The 24790-nt window shown below is 33.7% G+C and overlaps 1 protein-coding gene across 1 annotated transcript in view; it reads right to left on the bottom strand.

The window, feature by feature from the left end:
* LOC148623439 (tRNA (32-2'-O)-methyltransferase regulator THADA-like) overlaps positions 1-24790 on the bottom strand; it is a 113207-nt gene that overhangs the window by 20969 nt on the left and 67448 nt on the right. The window contains exon 37 of the mRNA XM_088564852.1: positions 776-923. Within this exon, the coding sequence (XP_088420978.1) occupies positions 776-923 (148 nt within the window). The remainder of the gene's footprint in view (positions 1-775; positions 924-24790) is intronic.

Below are 24790 nucleotides of genomic sequence, written 5' to 3'. Positions count from 1 at the left end.
TCTTTCTACATCACCCACCCCAGTAGTGTTCTGTACCTTTCTACATTACCCACCCCAGTAGTGTTCAGTATCTTTCTACATCACCCACCCCAGTAGTGTTCAGTATCTTTCTACATCACCCACCCCAGTAGTGTTCAGTATCTTTCTACATCACCCACCCCAGTAGTGTTCTGTATCTTTCTACATTACCCACCCCAGTAGTGTTCAGTATCTTTCTACATCACCCACCCAGTAGTGTTCAGTATCTTTCTACATCACCCACCCCAGTAGTGTTCAGTATCTTTCTACATCACCCATCCCAGTAGTGTTCAGTATCTTTCTACATTACCCATCAAGTAGAGTTTAGTATCTTTCTACATTACCCACAAAGTAGAGTTTAGTATCTTTGTACATCATCCATCCCAGTAGAGTTCAATATCTTTCTATATCACCCACCAAGTAGTGTTCAGCATCTTTCTACATTACCCACCCAGTAGTGTTTAGTATCTTTCTACATCACCCACTCCAGTAGAGTTCAGTATCTTTCTACATCACCCACCAAGTAGTGTTCAGTATCTTTCTACATTACCCACCCAGTAGTGCTTAGTATCTTTCTACATCACCCACTCCAGTAGTGTTCAGTATCTTTCTACATCACCCACCAGTAGTGTTTAGTATCTTTCTATATTACCCACCCCAGTAGTGTTCTGTATCTTTCTACATCACCCACCAGTAGTGTTTAGTATCTTTCTACATTACCCACCAGTAGTGTTTAGTATCTTTCTACATTACCCACCCCAGTAGTGTTCTGTATCTTTCAGCAGCAGGTTGGCATTGTGGAGTAGAATCTTTGTTACTGCTAATTGTAACTGGTGATGTTGTTCTGTACCTTTATAACATATCAGCATGTCTATCCATCTACGTAGTAATTCTGGTGAGTCAGCCTGTTGATAAATATATTTTCCGTTGGTTAATATAATGTCTAGCAATACAAACAGGCTTTTATTTCATTTTTAGGTCAATTTAGATTGAACTAAAATAACTATGAACTCTCAATGTCATGTATTTTCTATAGCTTTCATGTGATCCTACAGTTATAATTATAAACCCAAAACTTATTCAAATCAGACCTTTAAAAATAAGATGCACAACTGCATAACAAAGGTAGCAGCAATTATTGACCTTAAACCTAAAAATGGGGTTTAATGGGAAGTATGACATAGGCCCCCCACATTTATTTAAAAAAAAAAAATAAACAAGAGGCTCCCAGGAGCCTAAATCACTCACCTGGTTAAAGTTTATCTTTCAAGGGCAATAAATTTAACAAGGAGTTGTCCAATAATTTTGACTCAAGAAGACTTTGGTAGGAATACCATAATGATCATTTCAGCAATAGAAAGTTTCTTTCTATCTATTGGCTGAAACTAAAAAAAAAAAACCTGGTAATTGTTCATCTTTCAAGAGCAATAACTCTTACAAAGAGTCACCTGACAACTTTGATCCATGCTTTTCAACGGATCAAAAATCCCCACATCAGTTCTATGCAGGATACCCCAAGGAACATTAATACCAAGTTTGGTTCCAATTGGACAAGTAGTATCAGAGGAGAGGAGTTTGAAAAATGGTTAATGACGACAATGGACAAGGATGATGGATGCCAAGTGATGGTAAGAGCTCACATGGCCTTTGCCAGGAGAGCTAAAAAGTTCCCCCTTCAAAAAAATTCATTTCAGTTTTGACTCCCCTTTAAACATAGTAAAAGTATTACTGAATATGGCATTAAAATAATACAATGTAAAATAATAAACCTACACAGCTTACTTCTAATTTGTACAGTTGGCCACCAATTCATGTACATGTGTATATAAAATCCCCATATCACTCCCTTCTAATACAGAAATGGTAACTCATTGGAGCTTACTAATAATATGCAGTTATTGGTCCAAAGCAAAAAAGTTCTGTCGCATTAATAATCTAAACTAGTTTGTCAATTATTTGTAAAACAATTGCAGGTCTTTGCCTTGAAAGCTTTCTCCTTGTAATGTACACATCAAGACCTTTTGTTTGACATACAACACCCTAACCTTCTACAGCAATTTCCTATTTGCCCTTGGTGACCTTGTCAAATACAATTGTCAAAGTTTTCATCCTGATTTTTTTTCTGTACACTTGATGACCTTTCATTTGATATGCAACAACCCTACTTTCTATGAACTAAAGTATTTTGCTGTTAACCCAAAACATGTGCTTTTTTGGTAAAAAAAGAAATTCATATTCGTGATGTACTCATTACAACCTTTCATTTGAAATGCAATAACCAAACCATATGAAACATTGTAATTTCTGTACTCAACCTATTTTTGGGGAATAAAACATCAATATTTCAGATGTATGCTTTAAGATCTTTCATTTGATATGTGAAAACCTTACCTTTAAAGAACTTTCAATATTTGCACTTAATGACCCTTCTCTTCGAAATACCAGAGTTAAAACTTTGATTTTTGAAATGTGCTCATTTAGACCTTCAAAATGATATATCACATGACCCCATTCAATGAAGCTGAAAAAATGATGCAGTATCAATTCTATAAATAGGTATTGATGATGAAATATACAAAGCCATTGTAAAATATGAAAATTTTAAGTTGTAGTAATTTCGTTAGTTTTGTTAGTTTTTAGTATTGATCCTTGGTATTGTGTCAAACAAATGTACTTGAGCAGATCTAATGGATGATGAAATCCTTAATAAAGTTCCAAATGAGGTCTATTGATGGTCCAAATTTGGTAATGATATCTTGAAAGATGATAAAACGGGGCAATGCCAAATAAATGTTGGAAGAAAAAAAACATATTCATGAAGGAAAAGACCTTAATGTTGTAAGATAAACAAAAGTGTATGAACAAATTATATTTTGTTCAGTTCTGATTGAAAATGTGTTTGCCCTACTGGGAGTCAGTATTTGTCAATGTGTTGGGAACTTGTTTTGTGACATTCAACTTATCTTTGTACATGCAATCAATTTAACAGCTGTGTGTTGATCACCTGTCAATCACTTTACTATACAGGTAATTAGTGTAAACTATACAGTAAACTGGTTAATTAGCCTGGGAGTAAACTCATTTCTATGAGTTGTGTAATGTGAAACCAATCTTTTGACATGCACCTAAAAATCATTTAAAAAAAAATTATACTCAAATAAAATACCCCCCCCCCCCCAAAAAAAAAAAAAAATAAAATAAAAAACCCTCTAAAAACTACAACACAAATAAAAACATCTGTATTATCTGAACTGTCTTTTTATTATAATGATGTTATTTATAACTAATATCACAGGTGTATTTACCTGTCAATAGCCACCTGTCAAAATTCAATTAACAATCAATTGCAAAATATGTAAAGCATATGTCAGTAGCCCAGCATACATATTCACATAAAGTAAAAACTGCAAAAATTTCACGATTTAATTCAACATTTGATCCAATCCAAATACCTCTAGAATGATTATAACATTTGATGACCAGATATTGTGATAGGTAAACAGCCTACATTATGCCCAATAAATTGTTTTATTAACTTACACTTTTTGTCCAAGTGCTGCACTAAAGTCAAAGACATCAAAGAAAATGTTTAATTGAAAAAAGAAATGTGTGGAGCAGCATGATGCATCAACATTGTATATTAATTACGTTGTTGAAGAGACAGTAAATCTCCAACACCTGTCACCCCCTGCAGTGATTGGTTACATGTTTACAGGTTTACATATGGTTCTTATTAAGTTTGTGTTTTAAACAGGTAATCAGTCTACAAATGTCAGTTCCGATGCCATGTCAGAAAGCAGAATATCTGGACACTTTTTGATATTATCTGTGTGCATGTAGAATAGAGATGTTATCTTACATTAGGGGTGACTTTACCAATCTGTCATCAGTAAATATAGCTGTATGGGTGCTGATAACATCATTAACAACTTGTAGAACAGTAATATTAAATAAAAATTGCAGAACAGTAATATTAAAAAAAATTGTAGATATTAAATAAAAATTGTAGAACAGTAATATTAAAAATGTAGAACAATAATATTAAACCAAAGGCTCCCAGGAGCCTGAATCGCTCACCTAGTTAAATTTTTGCCTTTCAAGGGCAATAACTCTAACAAGAAGTTATCCAACAATTTTGACTCCATGAAGACTGGTAGGACTTATCATAAGGATCATTTCAGCAACTGAAAATTTCTTTCTATCTATCATAGTTTTTAAGATATTGGCTGAAAACTGCCAAAAACGTATTTTTTTTGCCTTTCAAGGGCAATAACTCTTATATGGAGTTGTCTGATAACTTAGATCCCTTAAATACTTTTGTATGCCTTACAATAAGAATCATTTCAGCAATTGAAAGTTTCATTCTACCTATCATAGTTTTCAAGATATAGGCTGAAAACTAAAAAAAAAGTCATTTTTCAACTCTCAAAAACCCTTACAAGGAGTCGTCTGACAACCTTGATCCCTTGGAGACTTTTGTAGGCCTTTCATAATAAGTTTTACCATTAAAAACAGCGAAAAATGTCCAAAAAGGGCAATAACTCCAACATCGGTCAACAGATTTTCACCAAAATTTTACCAAAGATAGATCTCAGAATTTGGCTAAACCTAACGGTTTTGGAGATTTGGAGATATATGTAAAAATCTGCTGTCTGACCCTATGTTCAATTTTTAGTAATGGCGGCCATGTTTTTAACTGATCAAAAATCCAAACGGTCATTTTGTGCAGGATACTCTAAGGTATAGTCATTATAAGTTTCATGCAAATCTATTCATTAGTTTCAGAGAAGAAGATGTTTGAAGAAATTGTTAATGACGACGACTATCAAGATGACGATGTCGTTGTCGATGGATGCCAAGTGATAGCAATAGTCCACATGGCCTATGGCCAGGTGAGCTAAAAATTTGTAAAACAGTAATATTAAAAAAAATGTGTAGAACAATAATATTAAAAAAATGTGTAGAACAGTAATTTTGAAAAAAGTTTTGGTTACATTCCCAAGTCATTGTTTTCAATTTGATTTCTTTCATTGAAGTTCACTGGAATTAAGATATAAGTGAACTAGAAACACCACATGCAATTTTTTAATGAGTGTAAATTCTGTACTGATTTCGAAATGACCTTCACCACTGTCTTCAAGGGCTATTCATCTTGACCACTGAATCCCATGGATCATTGAAAGGCAGTTCAATTATGGTTGAGTCCAAGGTTGAGGTCAGTTTGACCACATATATCCTGTAGATAAACATTCTAACAGACATTAGCACAATCAAACTCTAATCTAGCAACTGCACTTTAATTGACCATCTCTCCCTCCTTTTGAAAAACATTTAATTTAGAATAGAGTTAAATCCAATTTTTTTACATACTAAGTATTTCTATAAAAATATAATAGGACCATGTTCTTGTCAGAAAAATCAAAACTCCCAAAAATTAAAAAAAAATAGAAAACTTCTATTGCCTCCTGTGATCAATGTTTTAATTAAGAAACAGTTCCTAATATCATTTCACTATAGTTAAACTGCCAGGACATGAAGTGGTAGACTTGCTACAGTTACTTTACTCTGCCACGGACATGAAGTGGGAGATTTGCTACAGTTACTTTACTCTGCCACGGACATGAAGTGGGAGACTTGCTACAGTTACTTTATTCTGCCACAGACATGAAGTGGGAGACTTGCTACAGTTACTTTAATCTGCCACGGACATGAAGTGGGAGACTTGCTACAGTTACTTTAATCTGCCACGGACATGAAGTGGGAGACTTGCTACAGTTACTTTAATCTGCCAGGACATGAAGTGGTAGACTTGCTACAGTTACTTTACTCTGCCAAAGACATGAAGTGGGAGACTTGCTACAGTTACTTTACTCTGCCAGGACATGAAGTGGGAGACTTGCTACAGTTACTTTACTCTGCCACGGACATGAAGTGGGAGACTTGCTACAGTTACTTTAATCTCCCAGGACATGAAGTGGTAGACTTGCTACAGTTACTTGACTCTGCCACGGACATGAAGTGCAGACTTGCTACAGTTACTTTACTCTGCCAAAGACATGAAGTGGTAGACTTGCTACAGTTACTTTACTCTGCCAGGACATGAAGTGGGAGACTTGCTACAGTTACTTTACTCTGCCACGGACATGAAGTGGTAGACTTGCTACAGTTACTTTACTCTGCCACGGACATGAAGTGCAGACTTGCTACAGTTACTTTACTCTGCCAAAGACATGAAGTGGTAGACTTGCTACAGTTACTTTACTCTGCCAGGACATGAAGTGGGAGACTTGCTACAGTTACTTTACTCTGCCACGGACATGAAGTGGTAGACTTGCTACAGTTACTTTACTCTGCCACGGACATGAAGTGGTAGACTTGCTACAGTTACTTTATTCTGCCACGGACATGAAGTGGTAGACTTGCTACAGTTACTTTACTCTGCCACGGACATGAAGTGGGAGACTTGCTACAGTTACTTTAATCTGCCAAAGACATGAAGTGGGAGACTTGCTACAGTTACTTTAATCTGCCACGGACATGAAGTGGTAGACTTGCTACAGTTACTTTACTCTGCCACGGACATGAAGTGGGAGACTTGCTACAGTTATTTTAATCTGCCACGGACATGAAGTGGGAGACTTGCTACAGTTACTTTAATCTGCCAGGACATGAAGTGGTAGATTTGCTTCAGTTACTTTACTCTGCCAAAGACATGAAGTGGGAGACTTGCTACAGTTACTTTACTCTGCCAGGACATGAAGTGGTAGACTTGCTACAGTTACTTTACTCTGCCAAAGACATGAAGTGGGAGACTTGCTACAGTTACTTTACTCTGCCACGGACATGAAGTGGTAGACTTGCTACAGTTACTTTACTCTGCCACGGACATGAAGTGCAGACTTGCTACAGTTACTTTACTCTGCCAAAGACATGAAGTGGTAGACTTGCTACAGTTACTTTACTCTGCCAGGACATGAAGTGGGAGACTTGCTACAGTTACTTTACTCTGCCACGGACATGAAGTGGTAGACTTGCTACAGTTACTTTACTCTGCCACGGACATGAAGTGGTAGACTTGCTACAGTTACTTTATTCTGCCACGGACATGAAGTGGTAGACTTGCTACAGTTACTTTACTCTGCCACGGACATGAAGTGGGAGACTTGCTACAGTTACTTTAATCTGCCAAAGACATGAAGTGGGAGACTTGCTACAGTTACTTTAATCTGCCACGGACATGAAGTGGTAGACTTGCTACAGTTACTTTACTCTGCCACGGACATGAAGTGGGAGACTTGCTACAGTTATTTTAATCTGCCACGGACATGAAGTGGGAGACTTGCTACAGTTACTTTAATCTGCCAGGACATGAAGTGGTAGATTTGCTTCAGTTACTTTACTCTGCCAAAGACATGAAGTGGGAGACTTGCTACAGTTACTTTACTCTGCCAGGACATGAAGTGGTAGACTTGCTACAGTTACTTTACTCTGCCAAAGACATGAAGTGGTAGACTTGCTACAGTTACTTTATTCTGCCAGGACATGAAGTGGGAGACTTGCTACAGTTACTTTATTCTGCCACGGACATGAAGTGGTAGACTTGCTACAGTTACTTTACTCTGCCACGGACATGAAGTGGTAGACTTGCTACAGTTACTTTAATCTGCCAGGACATGAAGTGGTAGACTTGCTACAGTTACTTTACTCTGCCAAAGACATAAAGTGGGAGACTTGCTACAGTTACTTTAATCTGCCAAAGACATGAAGTGGGAGACTTGCTACAGTTACTTTAATCTGCCATGGACATGAAGTGGTAGACTTGCTACAGTTACTTTACACTGCCATGGACATGAAGTGGGAGACTTGCTACAGTTATTTTAATCTGCCACGGACATGAAGTGGTAGACTTGCTACAGTTAATTTAATCTGCCAGGACATGAAGTGGGAGACTTGCTACAGTTACTTTACTCTGCCACGGACATGAAGTGGTAGAGGATATGTATTTAACCACTCTGATAACACCAATAAATGAATGATGTAACGATGATGTAATAAAAGATATTCTGACAGAGTGACTTGTAACAGAACTACAACCCTATTATTGTAATCTTCTGTAGATACTTGGATAAAACTCCATTTTGGTTTTGAGGAATGCAACAATACCAAATATAAAAATTTTCAACAAATAATTTTTCACCAGTTAGATGATAAATTAGACACAAGAAAATAATGTTACAACACCCCTAGTGATGAATTTACCACCCAAAATATAAAACATTCAGTTTTATGGAAATTAAAGTGTTGCATGTTTCTATTGGAGCATGAACAAGACCACGAAGCATCACAACAGATGCAGCATTTAACAACCTTACAAATGTTTATGTTGTAATTTAGTCAGAGTTTAACATCTGATGCCAATAAAGCAGCCAGATGAACCAAGGAGATCAGAGCTTTTTTCTATTAGGGTACATACATTTTGATTTGTACTATCTTAAATACTAATACATACAGTTCCCTGTTTTGTGACTAGAATAAGGGAAGTAATATTATTTCTACTTTTCTACTTAAAAATTTCTACTTAAAAAAATACACATCTATAAATTAATTTGGCAGATTTCAAACAACTATATATATATATAAAATATTTGGTCAGAATTAATCAATGGAATCATGTCAATAGTAATCCTTATCTCATGGATCAATGACCATTCACAAAAGAAAATAACATAACTTAATGACCTATCACATGACTCATTTCATCAGTTTAAAGGTTGGATGGGAATCCTGGAGTGTTTTAATGAAAATATGACCACATCTCATAGGAAATAATACCATTAAATGACAACAAATCTCATCACACAAATCTGAACCCTGTACATTATGTGTTGATTTTGGAATACAAATTCTATTCTAGCATGGTAGTTTCATTATTTACACAATAAAGAACTTCCAATAATTAAAAGGGAGATAAAAACGTTACTTATTTAACTGTAATTTCTTATACAACATTTGGTACTGATCACTGCCTTTCACTAATTAAAATTTTTAAAAAAATCACCTCTCACCCATCCAAAACTGATATCAATCTTCAGACCATATATAATTGCCATCATATATTTTGTCCTTACTAAATTCAAGAATTCAATCTTAATTTATAAGCATTTCACAATGACTTTTAGTCTATGTAAAAATGTCAATAGACCCAGAATACTTGGATATAAACTTACTAAAGTATTTGTTTACATGTTATATAAGTTAAACCTCCTGTCAATTAATCCTGATCAAATCAATACACAGTTGGTCAGTTACATGACAGGTGTTTGGACATCTGGACCACAAGTAATCTCCCTTATCAGTCTTCCTGTTCATTGATGGCCAGCAGGGAGTACAAATAATTACTTACTCCATACCTATTATAGAAAATCTTTACCTGGTCATCTTGACCAAAGTTATTCAATTTTCTTTCTGACTTATTAACAAGTGCACACATATGCATGTGCTGCAGATTGTTTTCTATTTTTTGTCATTTTTAGCAATTTAATGCATTATTTCTATGTTTTATATGTGATACTAGTAGTTTCTGGCCATGTTATTGCCTTGTTTTTGAGTTTTTTTTCATTTCATTTATCAACATTCTAAGCTTTATCATCCATTTTCAGACATTAGTTCCATTGTAATTTAAGATTTTAAGACTTTTATAAATGCCGAGATCATAATACTATTTAGCTAAAGGGTCAAAAACAAAGAAAGTTTGTTACGTGAGCAAATTGTGCCAAATTTTGAAAGTTGTTTTCTTTAAGAATTGTTTTTTTATGAAGTAAATACTCTATACAGGGAACATCATTTCCATCTATGGTTTTTAATTTACCTGACACCTAAGTGTAAATGAAATTCATTAACTAAACTATCTAATGTGATATTTGATAGACTTTGAAACTTGTATGTATGAAGAACAGCATCCAAATATACTTAATTTGAAATACATTTGTGTTAATTAGCTTTTTAACAGAATAGTTGAAGAGTAAATATAAAACCAATCCACCTAAATGATAGGCAGCACTTTTCAACATTTCATCATTTGCTACATGGTACATTTGATTTAACCCAAAAAGTAATACATGTAGTACATTTGTTCCATTAACAATATAGTGCAATCGAAAGTTTCAATATTTAGTCCCACATGTTGTTATGTAACTTAATGAATGGTAGTCACTGTTTTTGGTATTGAACTTTTCATAGTATTTAATGTAAGTTTTCATAAGAATCAGGTACAATAGGAAAAATCAGTAACATGCATATCAAAAACCCACCAGTCTGACAATATAATTTTACTCAAGGACGCTTTCTCTATTTGAAAAGACCATTATTTGATCTCTGCGTCACTGTATTAGCTGAAAAATTTTTCAAAGAATGTTAGAAAAATGAGGGTTTTGACAGTTATCAACCCTTGAAATGTTCATTTTCAGGGCATTTCAATGAAAATGTAACTCAATTAACCAAAATAATATGGACAATCTTTTAAACTTTCAAATTGGTGTTTTTTTATACCATGTTTCACCGACTGCCTGATTCTTATAGAGACTGGCTCTTAAATACATATTTAAAGATGTGCAACTTGTATCAGTGAGAAATTTAATTATTTTTTACCTACAGTTTTAGATTGTTGAACTCAGCTATATTGTGTAACTTTATGTTGTGGACAGTACCTACTTCTGTGAATCATTCACTCAAAAGTATAATAATAATAAAAAGTATAATGAAAATAATTATAATACCATAATTTCAAGAGGGTTATACAGTTAGTTTATAAGTTAATCATTCACGAGGCCCTACAAAAACTATAACTATTAAAAACTGAAAATAAAATAAAAAAATAAGGGTATAATTTGTCCAAACCTGATCAGTGGGGGTAAGTGTGGACACAACATACAGCTGACAGTGTGGATTGTGATTAAATAACTGATATTATTGTATATTCCTATTATTAAATAAACCTGTTGAAAGCACTTTAAAATTTGCATTCAGACCCAGAAATATAGATCTTTCTGTAACTTGACAATAATTTCAAAGATATCCATACAATTTTACTCAAATTATTGTCAAGTTACAGAAAAAAGCTTATTTCTTGTTCTGTGGCCCTTAAATGCTAACCAACTCCAAAATTAATCAAAGCCTTTTGTAAGTATTGATTTCACATTTACTCAAGTTATTGTTTGGACATTGTGAAAATGTTTTAGCCCTGAATTTATCAACAGTTCAAATCACAACTCCCAAAAATCAATCCATGCCTTCCTTTTAATGTATAGCACTTAGTGGTTCAATTTCATAAAGAGGTAGACGTTCAAGTTATTGTTCAGACACGACTGGTCCAACAATTACAACCTAATACTATTATACAACCTACAATATTTTGCAGTTGTATAAAAACAAAGTAAAACAAATTTTAAAGCTTATTTGACAACATTAAAGCACTAAAATATATACAATACATAACATTAAGAAGTATAAACAGCAAAAATTGGTCTCTTACATTAAGAATTCTCAGTTTTTAATGAGTTAGTAGTGGCTACATTTTGCAAATGTTTGGGTAACTTATTCCACAGAACAGACCAAGAATGAATGAATATCTTAAAAAGTTACTTATAATATTTGAGATTATCAAATTTCCTAGTTCAGCATTTCTTTGTGAATAATGTTTATTTTCTAAAGCATAATTTATTTTTCTAAACTACCCATTGAGAGATTTATATATTAATAGGTATTTGTGATATTTAAGCCTCATTTCTTCTTCATAATTCCTGTTTGTTCATCCTTCAGAGCAACAGCCCTTCCATTAGAACAGTAGACAATAAGTGGTAGAATGTACCCATTATAGAACAATGTTCAAACATTTCATAAACATTTCACAGGAGATATACTCTTAATGGAATATTAGAGCAAAAATGACCAACATACCAGCTTACTGTATCATTAGCTTTTCCAACCAAAATTAAAATGATTTATTTGAAAAATAAAAGATGTAAATTTTAACAAGGACATTTCATAGTAAGTGAGAAAGATAGATTTGTACCAGGAGATTCCATAGTAAGTGAGAAAGATAGATTTGTACCAGGAAATTTCATAGTAAGTGAGATAGATTTGTACCAGGAAATTCCATAGTAAGTGAGGAAGATAGATTTGTACCAGGAGATTCCATAGTAAGTGAGAAAGATAGATTTGTACCAGGAAATTTCATAGTAAGTGAGATAGATTTGTACCAGGAAATTCCATAGTAAGTGAGGAAGATAGATTTGTACCAGGAGATTCCATAGTAAGTGAGAAAGATAGATTTGTACCAGGAAATTTCATAGTAAGTGAGATAGGTTTGTACCAGGAAATTCCATAGTAAGTGAGGAAGATAGATTTGTACCAGGAGATTCCATAGTAAGTGAGATGGATAGATTTGTACCTGGAGATTCCATAGTAAGTGAGAAAGATAGACTTGTGCCAGGAGATTCCATAGTAAGTAAGATGGATAGATTTGTACCTGGAGATTCCATAGTAAGTGAGAAAGATAGACTTGTACCAGGAGATTCCATAGTAAGTGAGATGAATAGATTTGTACCTGGAGATTCCATAGTAAGTGAGAAAGATAGACTTGTACCAGGAGATTCCATAGTAAGTGAGATGGATAGATTTGTACCTGGAGATTCCATAGTAAGTGAGAAAGATAAACTTGTACCAGGAGATTCCATAGTAAGTGAGAAAGATAGACTTGCACCAGGAGATTCCATAGTAAGTGAGATGGATAGATTTGTACCAGGAGATTCCATAGTAAGTGAGATGGATAGATTTGTACCAGGAGATTCCATAGTAAGTGAGAAAGATAGACTTGAGACATGTTAGAACTGAGGTATATATTTTTAATATTTTGTAACTCACAATCTTATAATTGAAGTCATTAAAAAAGGATTTTACCAGAATCTTTATACATTACAGTACAAAATTGTCATAAAGCAAGAATATCAGAACAAACTCATTTATATCAAGTGGAGCTACCACAAGGGTTCAGACCATACCATCCTCAAGTTAAAGATATAATTACTTCCCCTGGTGATATACACAGAGCCTCCATTCATTATTGCTACCTCAAAGGAGTCAAAATTAATTGAAGTTTTATGAAGTATAAAAGCAATCTAAGGATGTGTTTATGTGGGGGGAGGAGGGAATTAGTATAAAGGGTTATTATCTGCCACCCTAGGGAGCTGGTAATCTTTAACGGTTAATTTATCCAATTAAAGATAAAAAGATAATCACTTCAACAAACAAAAAAGTTAACTCCTATACAGTACAAATAAAACCTTATAAATAAGTTATGGATAATTACCACTAACAGTTACTGATGCCTGTTAACAACAGTAATCAGGATTAATCAGGTTATTTAAAAAAAAAAAAAATTAGTTGTATTGATATTGTTTAACATCAATGAAGACCAATATTATCTAAAGAAAGTGACAGTGAAAACAACAGCAATATGATGTAAGATAATCATTATAGGATCGGAGAGATCTGTTCATACATGCATGAACGACCAAAAATAGCTGTTTAATCCTTATAATTCCATCCTGACATTTGGGAATTATTTTTTTTTTGAAATGTGTTGAACTGGTATATGTATTTATAGAATAAACTTGTAAAAAAATGTAGTTAGATTTTAAGCATTTATAAGTTGAGAGCCGTTTAGGTTGTTGCCACACTGTTTTGAACCACACAGCCGCCAAACTGGTTTCAAGTTGACTGGCATTCATGCATGTATGAACGATCTGGGGAAGTTCATACAAGTATGAAAAAGGGTTATATCCTATCTTACCCAGAAGGGAAATAAACAATCATATTAAATTATTTACATATAAACTGAAGATAAGAAAATCAAGACATCACACAAAAAATAAAAACAATAACAATTGCAATGAACTAAAACAATAAACCTTGGAGTGACAGCATGGTAAGCATGTCCTGCTCTGCCATCAGCTGATGTTTTGTTAATCTGGTAAGACTGTACATATGTTGTCATATGGTCTTTAAAGATAGCAACAAAAGTTCAATATTCATGTACTCAGTAGATGTTGAGTTATTACACGGGTCTTACCTGTAACAACAGAGGGATGAATCATGACTGATTACAAGGGTCTTACCTGTAAAAATAGAGGGATGAATCAGAAGTTATTACAAGGGTCTTGCTTGTAACAACAGAGGGATGAATCAGGACTGATTACAAGGGTCTTACCTTTAACAATAGAGGGATGAATCAGGACTGATTACAAGGGTCTTATCTGTAACAAATAGAGGGATGAATCATGACTGATTACAAGGGTCTTACCTGTAATAATAGAGGGATGAATCAGAAGTTATTACAAGGGTCTTACTTGTAACAACAGAGGGATGAATCAAGACTGATTACAAGGGTCTCACCTGTAACAACAGAGGGATGAATCAGGACTGATTACAAGGGTCTTACCTGTACCAATAGAGGGGTGAATCATGACTGATTACAAGGGTCTTACCTGTAACATCCAAACATTACACATAGAAAGTAAAAAAATAATTACATGTACCTGCATGTTCAATAATACATGTATTAGATCAAAGATAAATAATTAAAAAAAATCCACATTTGATTTTTATTTCTTTCTAAGCCACCCATTTCCAAAAGAGAAATCCCTTAAAACACCCTCTGTTAAATTATTACACAAAAGTCACAGAATTTATTGGTGCTACAAGTTCCTTAAATGAGAAAATATTCTTTCATGATTTAACAGTGATTTGTAACAGATTTGACCATCTCTACGTAAGCTAAACCTAGTATTAAAATATCCCTGAAACTGAAATAAGTACAGACAGTTTAAACAGAAACACTTGTAACAGCTAGCCCAGTCAACAACTATAAAAGTGTTCCCTACTGTAGAATTTAGGGTCAATAAATTCACTGTTGAAAAAACAAAACCATAACCACAATCTTGCCATTTCCCTGGGTATCTTTCCCTAACTAAACCTAATTCAATAAGTAATAGATAGTAATTTGGTAAATAACATGAGGCTCCAAGGCTTTGGTAGGACTTATCATAAGGATCATTTCATCAATTGAAAGTTTCATTCTATCTGTTATAGTTTTCAAGATATTGACTGAAAACAGTTAAAAACCTAATTTTTTGCCTTTAAAGGGCAATAACTCGTACACAGAGTCATCTGACAACTTCGATCCTTAAAGACTTTTGTAGGACTTTGAGTAAGAATCATTTCAGCAACTGAAAGTTTCATTCTATCTATCATAGTTTTCAAACTATTGGCTGAAAACTGTAAAAAAAGTCATTTTTCACCTCTCAAGGACAATAACTCTTATATGGAGTTGTCTGACAATTTTGATTCCTCAGAGACTTTTGTAGGCCTTTTATAAGGATCATTTTAGCAATGAAAGAAATTGGCTAAAACTGACAGCTTTGGAGATATATGCAAACAAGAGGCTGACAGGAGCCTACTTTGCTTACCTTTTGCCTTTCAAGGTAAATAAATTTAACAAAAAAGTTGTTGAACAATTTTGACTCCAGAAGACTTTGGTAGGACTTATCATAAGGATCATTTCAGCAATTGAAAGTTTCTTTCTATCTATCATAGTTTTTAAGTTATTGGCTGAAAACTGTAAAAAAATAACACCATTTTTTCCTTACAACAAATAAGTCTGAATAATAAGGTTCATTTAAGCTACTGAAAGAATTTGGCTAAACCTAACAGTTTTGAGATATTTGCAAAAAACTACTGTCTGACCCCTATGTTCTATTTTTAGTAATGAAAACAGACAATAACTCCAACATGTCTTAACAGAATAAAACGAAAATTTCACCGCTGATAGATCTCATCATGCTTAACACTATTACTCAGTCAGAATTTAGCTAAACCTAATGATTTTGGAGATATATGCAAAAAAATACTGTCTGACTGCTATGTTCTATTTTTAGTCATGGCAGCCATGTTTTTTGACGGATAAAAAATTCCTACTACAATTCTATGCAGGATATCCCAAGGAACATTCAAACCAAGTTTGGTTCCAATTTGTCAAGTAGTGTCAAAAAACTTCCAAAAAGGGCAACATCAGTCAACAGATTTTCACCAAAATTTGACCACAGATAGATCTCATCATGGTGAATACTTGTATCCTATGTCAGAATTTGGTTAAACTAAAAGGTTTTGAAGATATATGCAAAAATCTGCTGTTTGAGCCTTATGTTCTAGTTTTAGTAACAGTGGCCATATACTTTAACAATTCAGACATTTTGTGCAGGATACTCTTACAAATCCATTCAGTAATTTTCAGAGAAGATTTTTGAGAATTTATTAACGATGACAATGATGGAGGCCAAGTGATGGCAATAGCTTACATGGCCTATGGTCAGGAGAGCTAAAAATATGAATATTTATATATCTTTAATAACAGAAGGAAAAGTCTATTCCATTCTTCAAATGAGTTTTCCCATTTCATTTGTGTTTTACTTTTCATCAAACTGTTTCATACATGGAAAACATATTCACTGAATAAAATAGAGAATAATAAACAAATAGAGTACTTAAAAGTGCAAACAAAATAACTCTTCATAAAGCTGCCAAGCTGTCAAGTGCTTGAGAAGGAAGAATTATTTGTTTGTATTTCAATGATCATACCTATGTACTGGCACTGTTTATTTAACAAAGACATTATCTGATGTTCTGGAATCCCTGCTGGTTTAATTGAGAAAAATTCCTACTCAATTGGTTGACCAGGAGTAAGCAATGTTTTGTCTTATTAAAACAGGCAATCAAGCGCTACATTTTCTATACCTCATTTCATCTAGATGGTAAACAAATATGTAATGAAAGAAATATTACTCATAGAATGACAAAACTTTATCTAATTGTAACAACAGACATAACAACTGACGCTGACAGTCAATTTATAGTCAGCTATTATCATAACAGGCTACTTCTTCTAAAGGAAAGTGGTGCTGATGGACCACAAAGTACTGTAATTCTGTTATAAGTTTGTAAGTGTGTGTGGTGCTGATGGACCACAAAGTACTGTAATTCTGTTATAAGTTTGTAAGTGTGTGTGGTGGACCACAAAGTACTGTAATTCTGTTAAAAGTTTGTTATACTGGACCTACAAAAAGTTAAAAAAGCCTTCAAACTTTTGATGGTTGTTGAAAGATAAGATGTCAACCCCTGATACCATGGTGATTTTTGTATGTCTTAATGAAAGTATATTAATTCAAAGAATGGTTTTTGAGACTCAGTTTTATTTATAAAGTACTAAAAAATATAAAAACGTAAATTTTGTTGTCTATGGGAAAATAAATACTACTGTACTCTGGGATCTTGGAGTGAAAACTTGAGTGCAGTTATAGAGTCACATATAATTGGTATTCAGTTAAACTCTAAAAAATAAAATTTGACAACATCCTTGTTTAAAAATAACAAAAATAGGATTATTACAATTCTTCACCGAATGTCTGTATGTTATGCTGATTTTACACAGCAACTTGACAACTCGTATTTGTTGATATGATATCTTTGTATAATCAGCGTTGATCTCCTTTGGTTAAATACCCATAAGTTTATATAATCTTAAGACAAAGTATTATTAGAATTTACAACTATTTTGATTTTGACTAAAGGCTCTAAAGGGCCTGCATCTCTCACCTGGCTTGATAAGACATTCTAATTTTTGTAAATGTGGCTATGTTTTTTCTTGGATAAAAATTCCTAACACTGATGTGAACCTAAGGAACATTAATATCAACTTTCATTGAATTCTGTCCATTGGTTGGTGAAGAGAAAGTTTTAGGAAGTAATAACATAAAAATAAAAAACTAATAAAACTTTGTAAAAGGGCAATAACTCAAACATAGCTAAACAGATTCAGATGAAATTTAACCAGAATTTGTTAAATCTAACGATTTAGGAGATATACGCTAAAAACTGCTGTCTGACTCCTATGTTCTGTTTTAGTAATGGCTGGTATGTTTTTCGAAGGATAAAACAATGGGCAGAATACCCTTAGGAACATTCATACCCAGTTTGGTTCTAATGTGTCCAGTAGTGTCAGAGGAGAAAAGTTTTAAAAAATTGTTAATGATGACAATAACGACGATGGAAACCAAGTGATGGCAAACTCAAATGGTCCTTTGAGCGAAGTGAGCTTAAAATGAGCATCAAAATAATTGATAAAACTAACCCCTTATATGACAGTGGCGGATCCAGAGAATCACCTAAGGGACTAAGGGCCCCCAAAACACATTTTAATGCAGACATTTACACACAAAAATACAATATTTTTATTTTTTTCAAATTGATAAAGGAGGCCCACTTGGTTCTGCGTATGTATAAGACAGGTGCAATTGAATTGAATATTGAATAGTTATCATCACAGAAACTGGCAAAGGACAAGATAGATAAGGAATTTTTCTGCAGGGGGTCTGGGGTAAAGATGAAAAATCCTGGGTTCTCGGATTTTCCAGAACCCTATTTGACCTCAGAACATTAATGATCATCCAACAAAAATTTGGGTAAAATTGGGTACATTTACAAAGTAATATGGAAATATAAAACAAATATTCAACTGGTAATTTAGTACTAGTTGCGCCAACAATTGCAATGAAGATATGGTAAAAAATAGCAGAATGGATTAACAAGATTTTCACTTTTCGAAAACATGTTATTTCCATAAACAAATGCAAAATACAATACTAGCATGAACATATATTTTCATTAACAGTTACTTTAGTCAAGTAGCATGCAATTCCATTGTTTAGTTGTCCAAAATTTATGGTAACCAGAAGCATCATATCTCCGAAGAATATTTTCCCTTTGGACAGTCATGTTTCTGTGAACATGAAGCATGGCTAAACTACACAGACTTTCTTCCGTCATACTGAGTAGCATGTTCCCAAGTTTTAAACCTATGTAAGGCCAAAAATGAGCATTTGCAACATACAGATGTAGCAGGAAGAACCATTAAAACCTATGTATCACATGAGTGTTAGGATATAGGTCATTGTCAGCAAGTTGTTGTGCAGATTGTAGTCAAAAAACATTGCTGTGAGCTGTGTTCACACCCACATTCAATTGCTATCTTTCAACAGCGACTGAAAAGTCATCACAGCTATTAAGATCCGCAGAAAACATTTCTGACAATTCTTCTATCACACTTGACGTTAAATTGTAGAGATGTGTCAGGTCATCTGGAAATCGCCTCTGTATTTCTGTCATGACATGGTCAAGTAATGGATAAAATAGGTAATTCTCTTCAGACATTTGATTGTACTAGATCAACCCAATATTTTTGTGCCTGTCCCAAGTCCCGAATTATAGCAAACGAAAGATGTGGAAAATATATTTGAATGTTTTGTCCATGTTTACCATCTGATTCTGCCAACGTTTAAAACAATTTTTCAGAGACATTACTGCATGTGGTAAAAGTTGTTAACACATTGTTATGACCAAATTACTGTCATAGAATGTAATACTTTTTACATACCATTCTGTTTAAGAATCAGGCAATGGGTGGTACATCTTTTTTTCTCAAATTTATTCAATACATAAAGAAAACAACAAAAAAGCTATTTCAGTTTATCCTGAAGCATATGTGACGTTGATTTTATTTGACTGCCTATATAAGGGAAAAGTGTGGGAATTCACCCCCCACCCATTTTTCTGTAGTTCATTTCAACTTAATTTGAGATATCAATATCTTAACATAGCAAACTTTACAAACGTTTTGATGGTTATTTCTGGAGTTTATGAGGTATATATACTTGGATAATGCAATAAATCTCTGCATTTTTTTTCTTCATTTTCCACACCTTATACACATTTTGCCAGATTCTTAGACGAAGAAGTACTTTAAAGTAGCACTCCAGATAAGAATCATGCAAAATATGATTCAAGGTTGGAAAGCCTACATATTTTTATTTTTGACATTTTGTTATGGTAAACAGGAATTAACATAACCCTTGTTCTTAGGAGATAAAAACTGTATATAAAATGTACTGTAGAGTTCCAAATTAAGGGAGATAACTCTGTAAATGAATCTAAAATACAATAGAAAATGTTAGATTTTCAATGTGGATTATCTCCTAAGAGCAGACAGATTGGAATGAATTATTATACACTTCATCATATAGACCTATAAAGCAACTTAATGTAGCCTTTTTCTGAGTGTATCAATTATTACAGGATTTGCACGATTCTTATGAAGACTACTACTTAAGTTCTTCAGCAATGATCCCTGGTTTGTGAAAAAAGATGCGGTTTAAGAGGGCGCGCATGACATTGAATGTTAAGTTTTGATTAACTGCAACTGTTAAAGAGAAATTTCATAGAACACATTAAATTTCATTGAAAAGGGGAGATAACTCTTTTATTTTGTGCAAAATTTTGTTGCTTCCTTAGTTTTCTGCATTAACCATTTATTGTTGACTTAAAAAAAAATCTTTGTACTTTTAGACATATTTATATGATATGAACAACATATTGGACCAAAATATTCTGTGGGAAAATAATTACCATCCATATCATAGGGACTGCCTCTAAATGGTTCAGGTGTTTGATGTCAAAGAAGTTGGATATATAATTACCTGTCAGCCATCCTTATTGATTTTAAATATCAAAAGGAGACAGTGAAGAACAAAACAATCTACTATTACATCATTTATTTATTGAATATGGTGAAATATATGGTCCCCAGGTCTGCCAATATTTTCATGAGGCATTTGCCTCAATGTAGTTACAACCCTAGATACAAGCAAGAAGGTCACGCATAAAATATTCCTGCCAGGACAGAACGTATAGATGATAACACAGACAGACACATTGACAGTAATGATTCTTTCATTCTACCTCCAATGTAAACCATTCCATTTTGGACTTAAATGCATTTTTTTCTGTGTGACTCCAAATTAAAAAATACATTCAAACTGGTGCAAAGCAGAGACCTCTGATTTAATATAAATACCCTTTGCAGTCTTGTGTGTGCTCAAGATATTTAAGTACTGGCTTTAAGTTTGTAATGTCACTCCAATTATGGGATCACATGAGATGAACAATTACATGTATGTCTTTTCATGGTTGAACAAAGATATTAATACAAACTTTCAAGGACCCGTTTAAAAAAAAAGAATATCTACTTTTTTATTTTAGAGTATATATAACTCAAACATCCATATACCAGGTAGGACATCCAACATTATTGGAATTCTATGCACCACATAAAACTAATCAATTGATACCAGTACCTGAAAGAGATTAATCTACAGGTAGTTGGTACCTGAAAGAGATTAATCTGCGGGTAGATGGTACCTGAATGACATTAATCTGCAGGTAGTTGGTACCTGAATAACATTAATCTGCAGGCAGTTGGTACCTGAAGGAAATTAATCTGCAGGTAGCTGGTACCTAAAAGAGATTAATCTGCAGGTAGTTGGTACCTGAATGACATTAATCTGCAGGCATGCAGTTGGTACCTGAATCAGATTAATCTGCAGGCAGTTGGTACCTAAAAGAGATTAATCTGCCGGTAGTTGGTACCTGAATGACAATAAAATGCAGGCAGTTGGTACTTGAATCAGATTAATCTGCAGGTAGTTGGTACCTGAATGACATTAATCTGCAGGCAGTTTTGGTACCTGAAAGAGATTAATCTGCAGGTAGTTGGTACCTGAAAGAGATTAATCTGCCAGTAGTTGGTACCTGAAAGAAAAATAATCTGCAGGTAGTTGGTACCTGAATGAGATTAATCTGCAGGTAGGTGGTGCCTGAATGAGATTAATCTGCTGGTAGATGGTATCTGAAAGAGATTAATCTGCAAGTAGTTGGTACCTGAATGACATTAATCTGCAGGTAGATGGTACCTGAAAGAGACTAATCTGCAGGTAGTAGATACCTGAATGACAATAATCTGCAGACAGTTGGTACCTGAATCAGATTAATCTGTAGGTAGTTGGTACCTGAATGACATTAATCTGCAGGTAGTTGGTACCTGAATCAGATTAATCTGCAGGTAGTTGGTACCTGATTGACATTAATCTGCAGACAGTTGGTACCTGAAAGAGATTAATCTGTAGGTAGATGGTACCTGAATGACATTAATCTGCAGGTAGGTGGTGCCTGAATGAGATTAATCTGCTGGTAGATGGTATCTGAAAGAGATTTATCTGCAGGTAGTTGGTACCTAAATGAGATTAATCTGCAGGTAGTTGGTACCTGAAAGAGACTAATCTGCAGGTAGTAGATACCTGAATGACATCAATTGACAGCTGTTGTTACCAGAATATCAACCTGTAGGCAGTGGGTACCATAATGACATCCATCTACAGGTAAGTGTTACCTGAATGACATCAATCTAAAGGTAAATGTTACCTGAATGACATCCATCTATAGGTAAGTGTTACCTGAATGACATCAATCTACAGGTAAATTTTACCTGAATGACATCATTGTCAACATGTAAGATGTATATGATATCCTTATTGTCTTATTGTAAATCAATGCTACCTCTATTATATTACACTTCAAATAAACAATACCTTTATGCTTTTCCCCTTTTCTTTGTATTTCAATTAAAATAATGATAGATAATAGATGGGAGGCTGTTAAGTGAAGTAGCTGTTCTAAGTCTGCATCCTGTGATTAATAAAACAAACAGGTATTCTCCCATGAAAATCTTATAGAATTCATAACAAATTTCAGGTCCATATAATAACATACTGTACCTAAAAACAGACTTTATACAAACACACACAAATTAATTTATTATTGCAGAAATTGATAAGGTTCAAAGGTGGTCGACTCAATTTACTTTGTACAAGTGGTCAGGGTGTTCTGGTAGAGATTAAACATTAAGCTCATCAAATTCCCATTAGCAGGAAAGATCTTTTTCAGTACAAGAAACCAGGTGTACAGAAAATATAACAGTATATGATGAGAAAACTATTCCTAACTGTTACTAAGTCTCCTTAATCTTTGTAAATGTTGTGATTAATTCCATCAAACATGGATATGAGGGTGGAAAGTTATCAAGACAAATAGTGATCAGTTTGAAGCCTTTTTCTTTTCTGGTATGATTTGAAAACATTTGCATGCTTCCATAGATAATATAATTATAGGCTTTGGCAATATGGGCAATATGTACCAAAATAAGAATTTTAATAATGCACCACCACTTTGTTATGGGAGATCTCTCCATCTATGGGAATATAAACATTCAATCTATGCTTACATGAAAAGTTCAAATAATCACTTACAAATTATGTATTTTCCTCCAAAAGAATAATGAGTGATTCATGTTTTACACCCTTAAAAAGGATGTTCCTCACACTTCGTCCTTATCATCATATGTACATTTTTTACATCACATTATTCTGGAGAAAATGACAAATTATAATTATAGGAAGTGAGACAAAGCATCAAAATTATGTTCAGTAAAAACTTCTTTACAGTATATAGAAATACACTAAATATTTCAACCCCTCCCTTTTACAGCCTCTCAAAAGGGAAGTGTGTTTAAATACATATTTTTGAACCCTTAAAACAACATTCTAATGAGTGTGATACAAACTTGACCCTATTCTGTGTAGATGTCATAAATGTTTGTCAAGAACTCACCATCAGGACAAGTTATCTTCATGGTTTTTCTTGATTGTAATCGATATTTGCATGTATCATGCAAAATTCATTTTTTATATCTGTTTATGGCATAAAAATTTATAAAAAAAAAACTAAAATAGGCAAGCATAAACTTTATAATGGTGAGCTGTATACTGTACTTGAATTAATTTAGCCATGTTTAGAGTGTTTATAATGTACACAAATACCAAGAGTTAATTACCCCTAATATAAAACATGAGACAACACATAATATGACTGCGGAGATTGAACTCTGGACACAACATTAAAAATCAATATAGGTCTTACTTAGAATTGTAACTAAATATTTGACCATTTTTCCCAAAATGAAAGTGGATTGAGAAATTTATTAATATCTGCAGTTAGACATTGAAATAAGCAATTTATACCTGGTTAAAGAAAATGTTTACTTCTGGCCTCTTATGGTACAGTTTCATAGAGATCAATACAACTTCTGGCCTCTTATGGTACAGTTTCATAGAGATCAATATATATTGAACACATATACTCGTGCTAAAGTTTGGAAACACAAAAATTACTTGCTTTTGGCCCTTTTCAGCCTTTTATCCTGAAACAGCCTAGATCACAACCCCTAATCAATGTCAGTCTGACCTCAGTGGTATAGAACTTTGTGGTACAATATCATAGAAATACATTTGCTTGTACTTGAGTAATATAGTTAAATAGTTCATGCAATGACTATTTTTGGTCCATAATTCAAAAACAGCTTGGATCATAACCCCTTATATCATCATCCAACAACTTTATTCAAGTAACTGGGTGAAAACCAAGTGACAATAATGGAATGACAAGGACTGCCCAATACTATGATAAAATTTTAGTTTCTTCGAGGTCTTTTAAAGATTGATGGATTTGCAGAAAGTTTTAAACAACCTGTTAATTGAACTTAGAAACAAAAGAAAATTATAGTAAAGTGTCTAACAGATAGATGAGTATAAAACAATTGCCCTCTTTAGCTGGTCTGGCAATAATTAATAATACCTAACATAAAATGTTACACCAGGTTTACCAAACAATACCCATAATGTCTTTAGATCAGTCCCTCCCAAGAGACTATTACCCC

Source organism: Perna viridis, chromosome 2 (genome assembly GCF_037379345.1).
Source record: "Perna viridis isolate PV_CMFRI_1.1 ecotype Kerala chromosome 2, ASM3737934v1, whole genome shotgun sequence".
Classification (NCBI taxonomy): Eukaryota; Metazoa; Mollusca; class Bivalvia; order Mytilida; family Mytilidae; genus Perna; species Perna viridis.
This window is presented reverse-complemented; position numbering and strand designations above follow the sequence as displayed.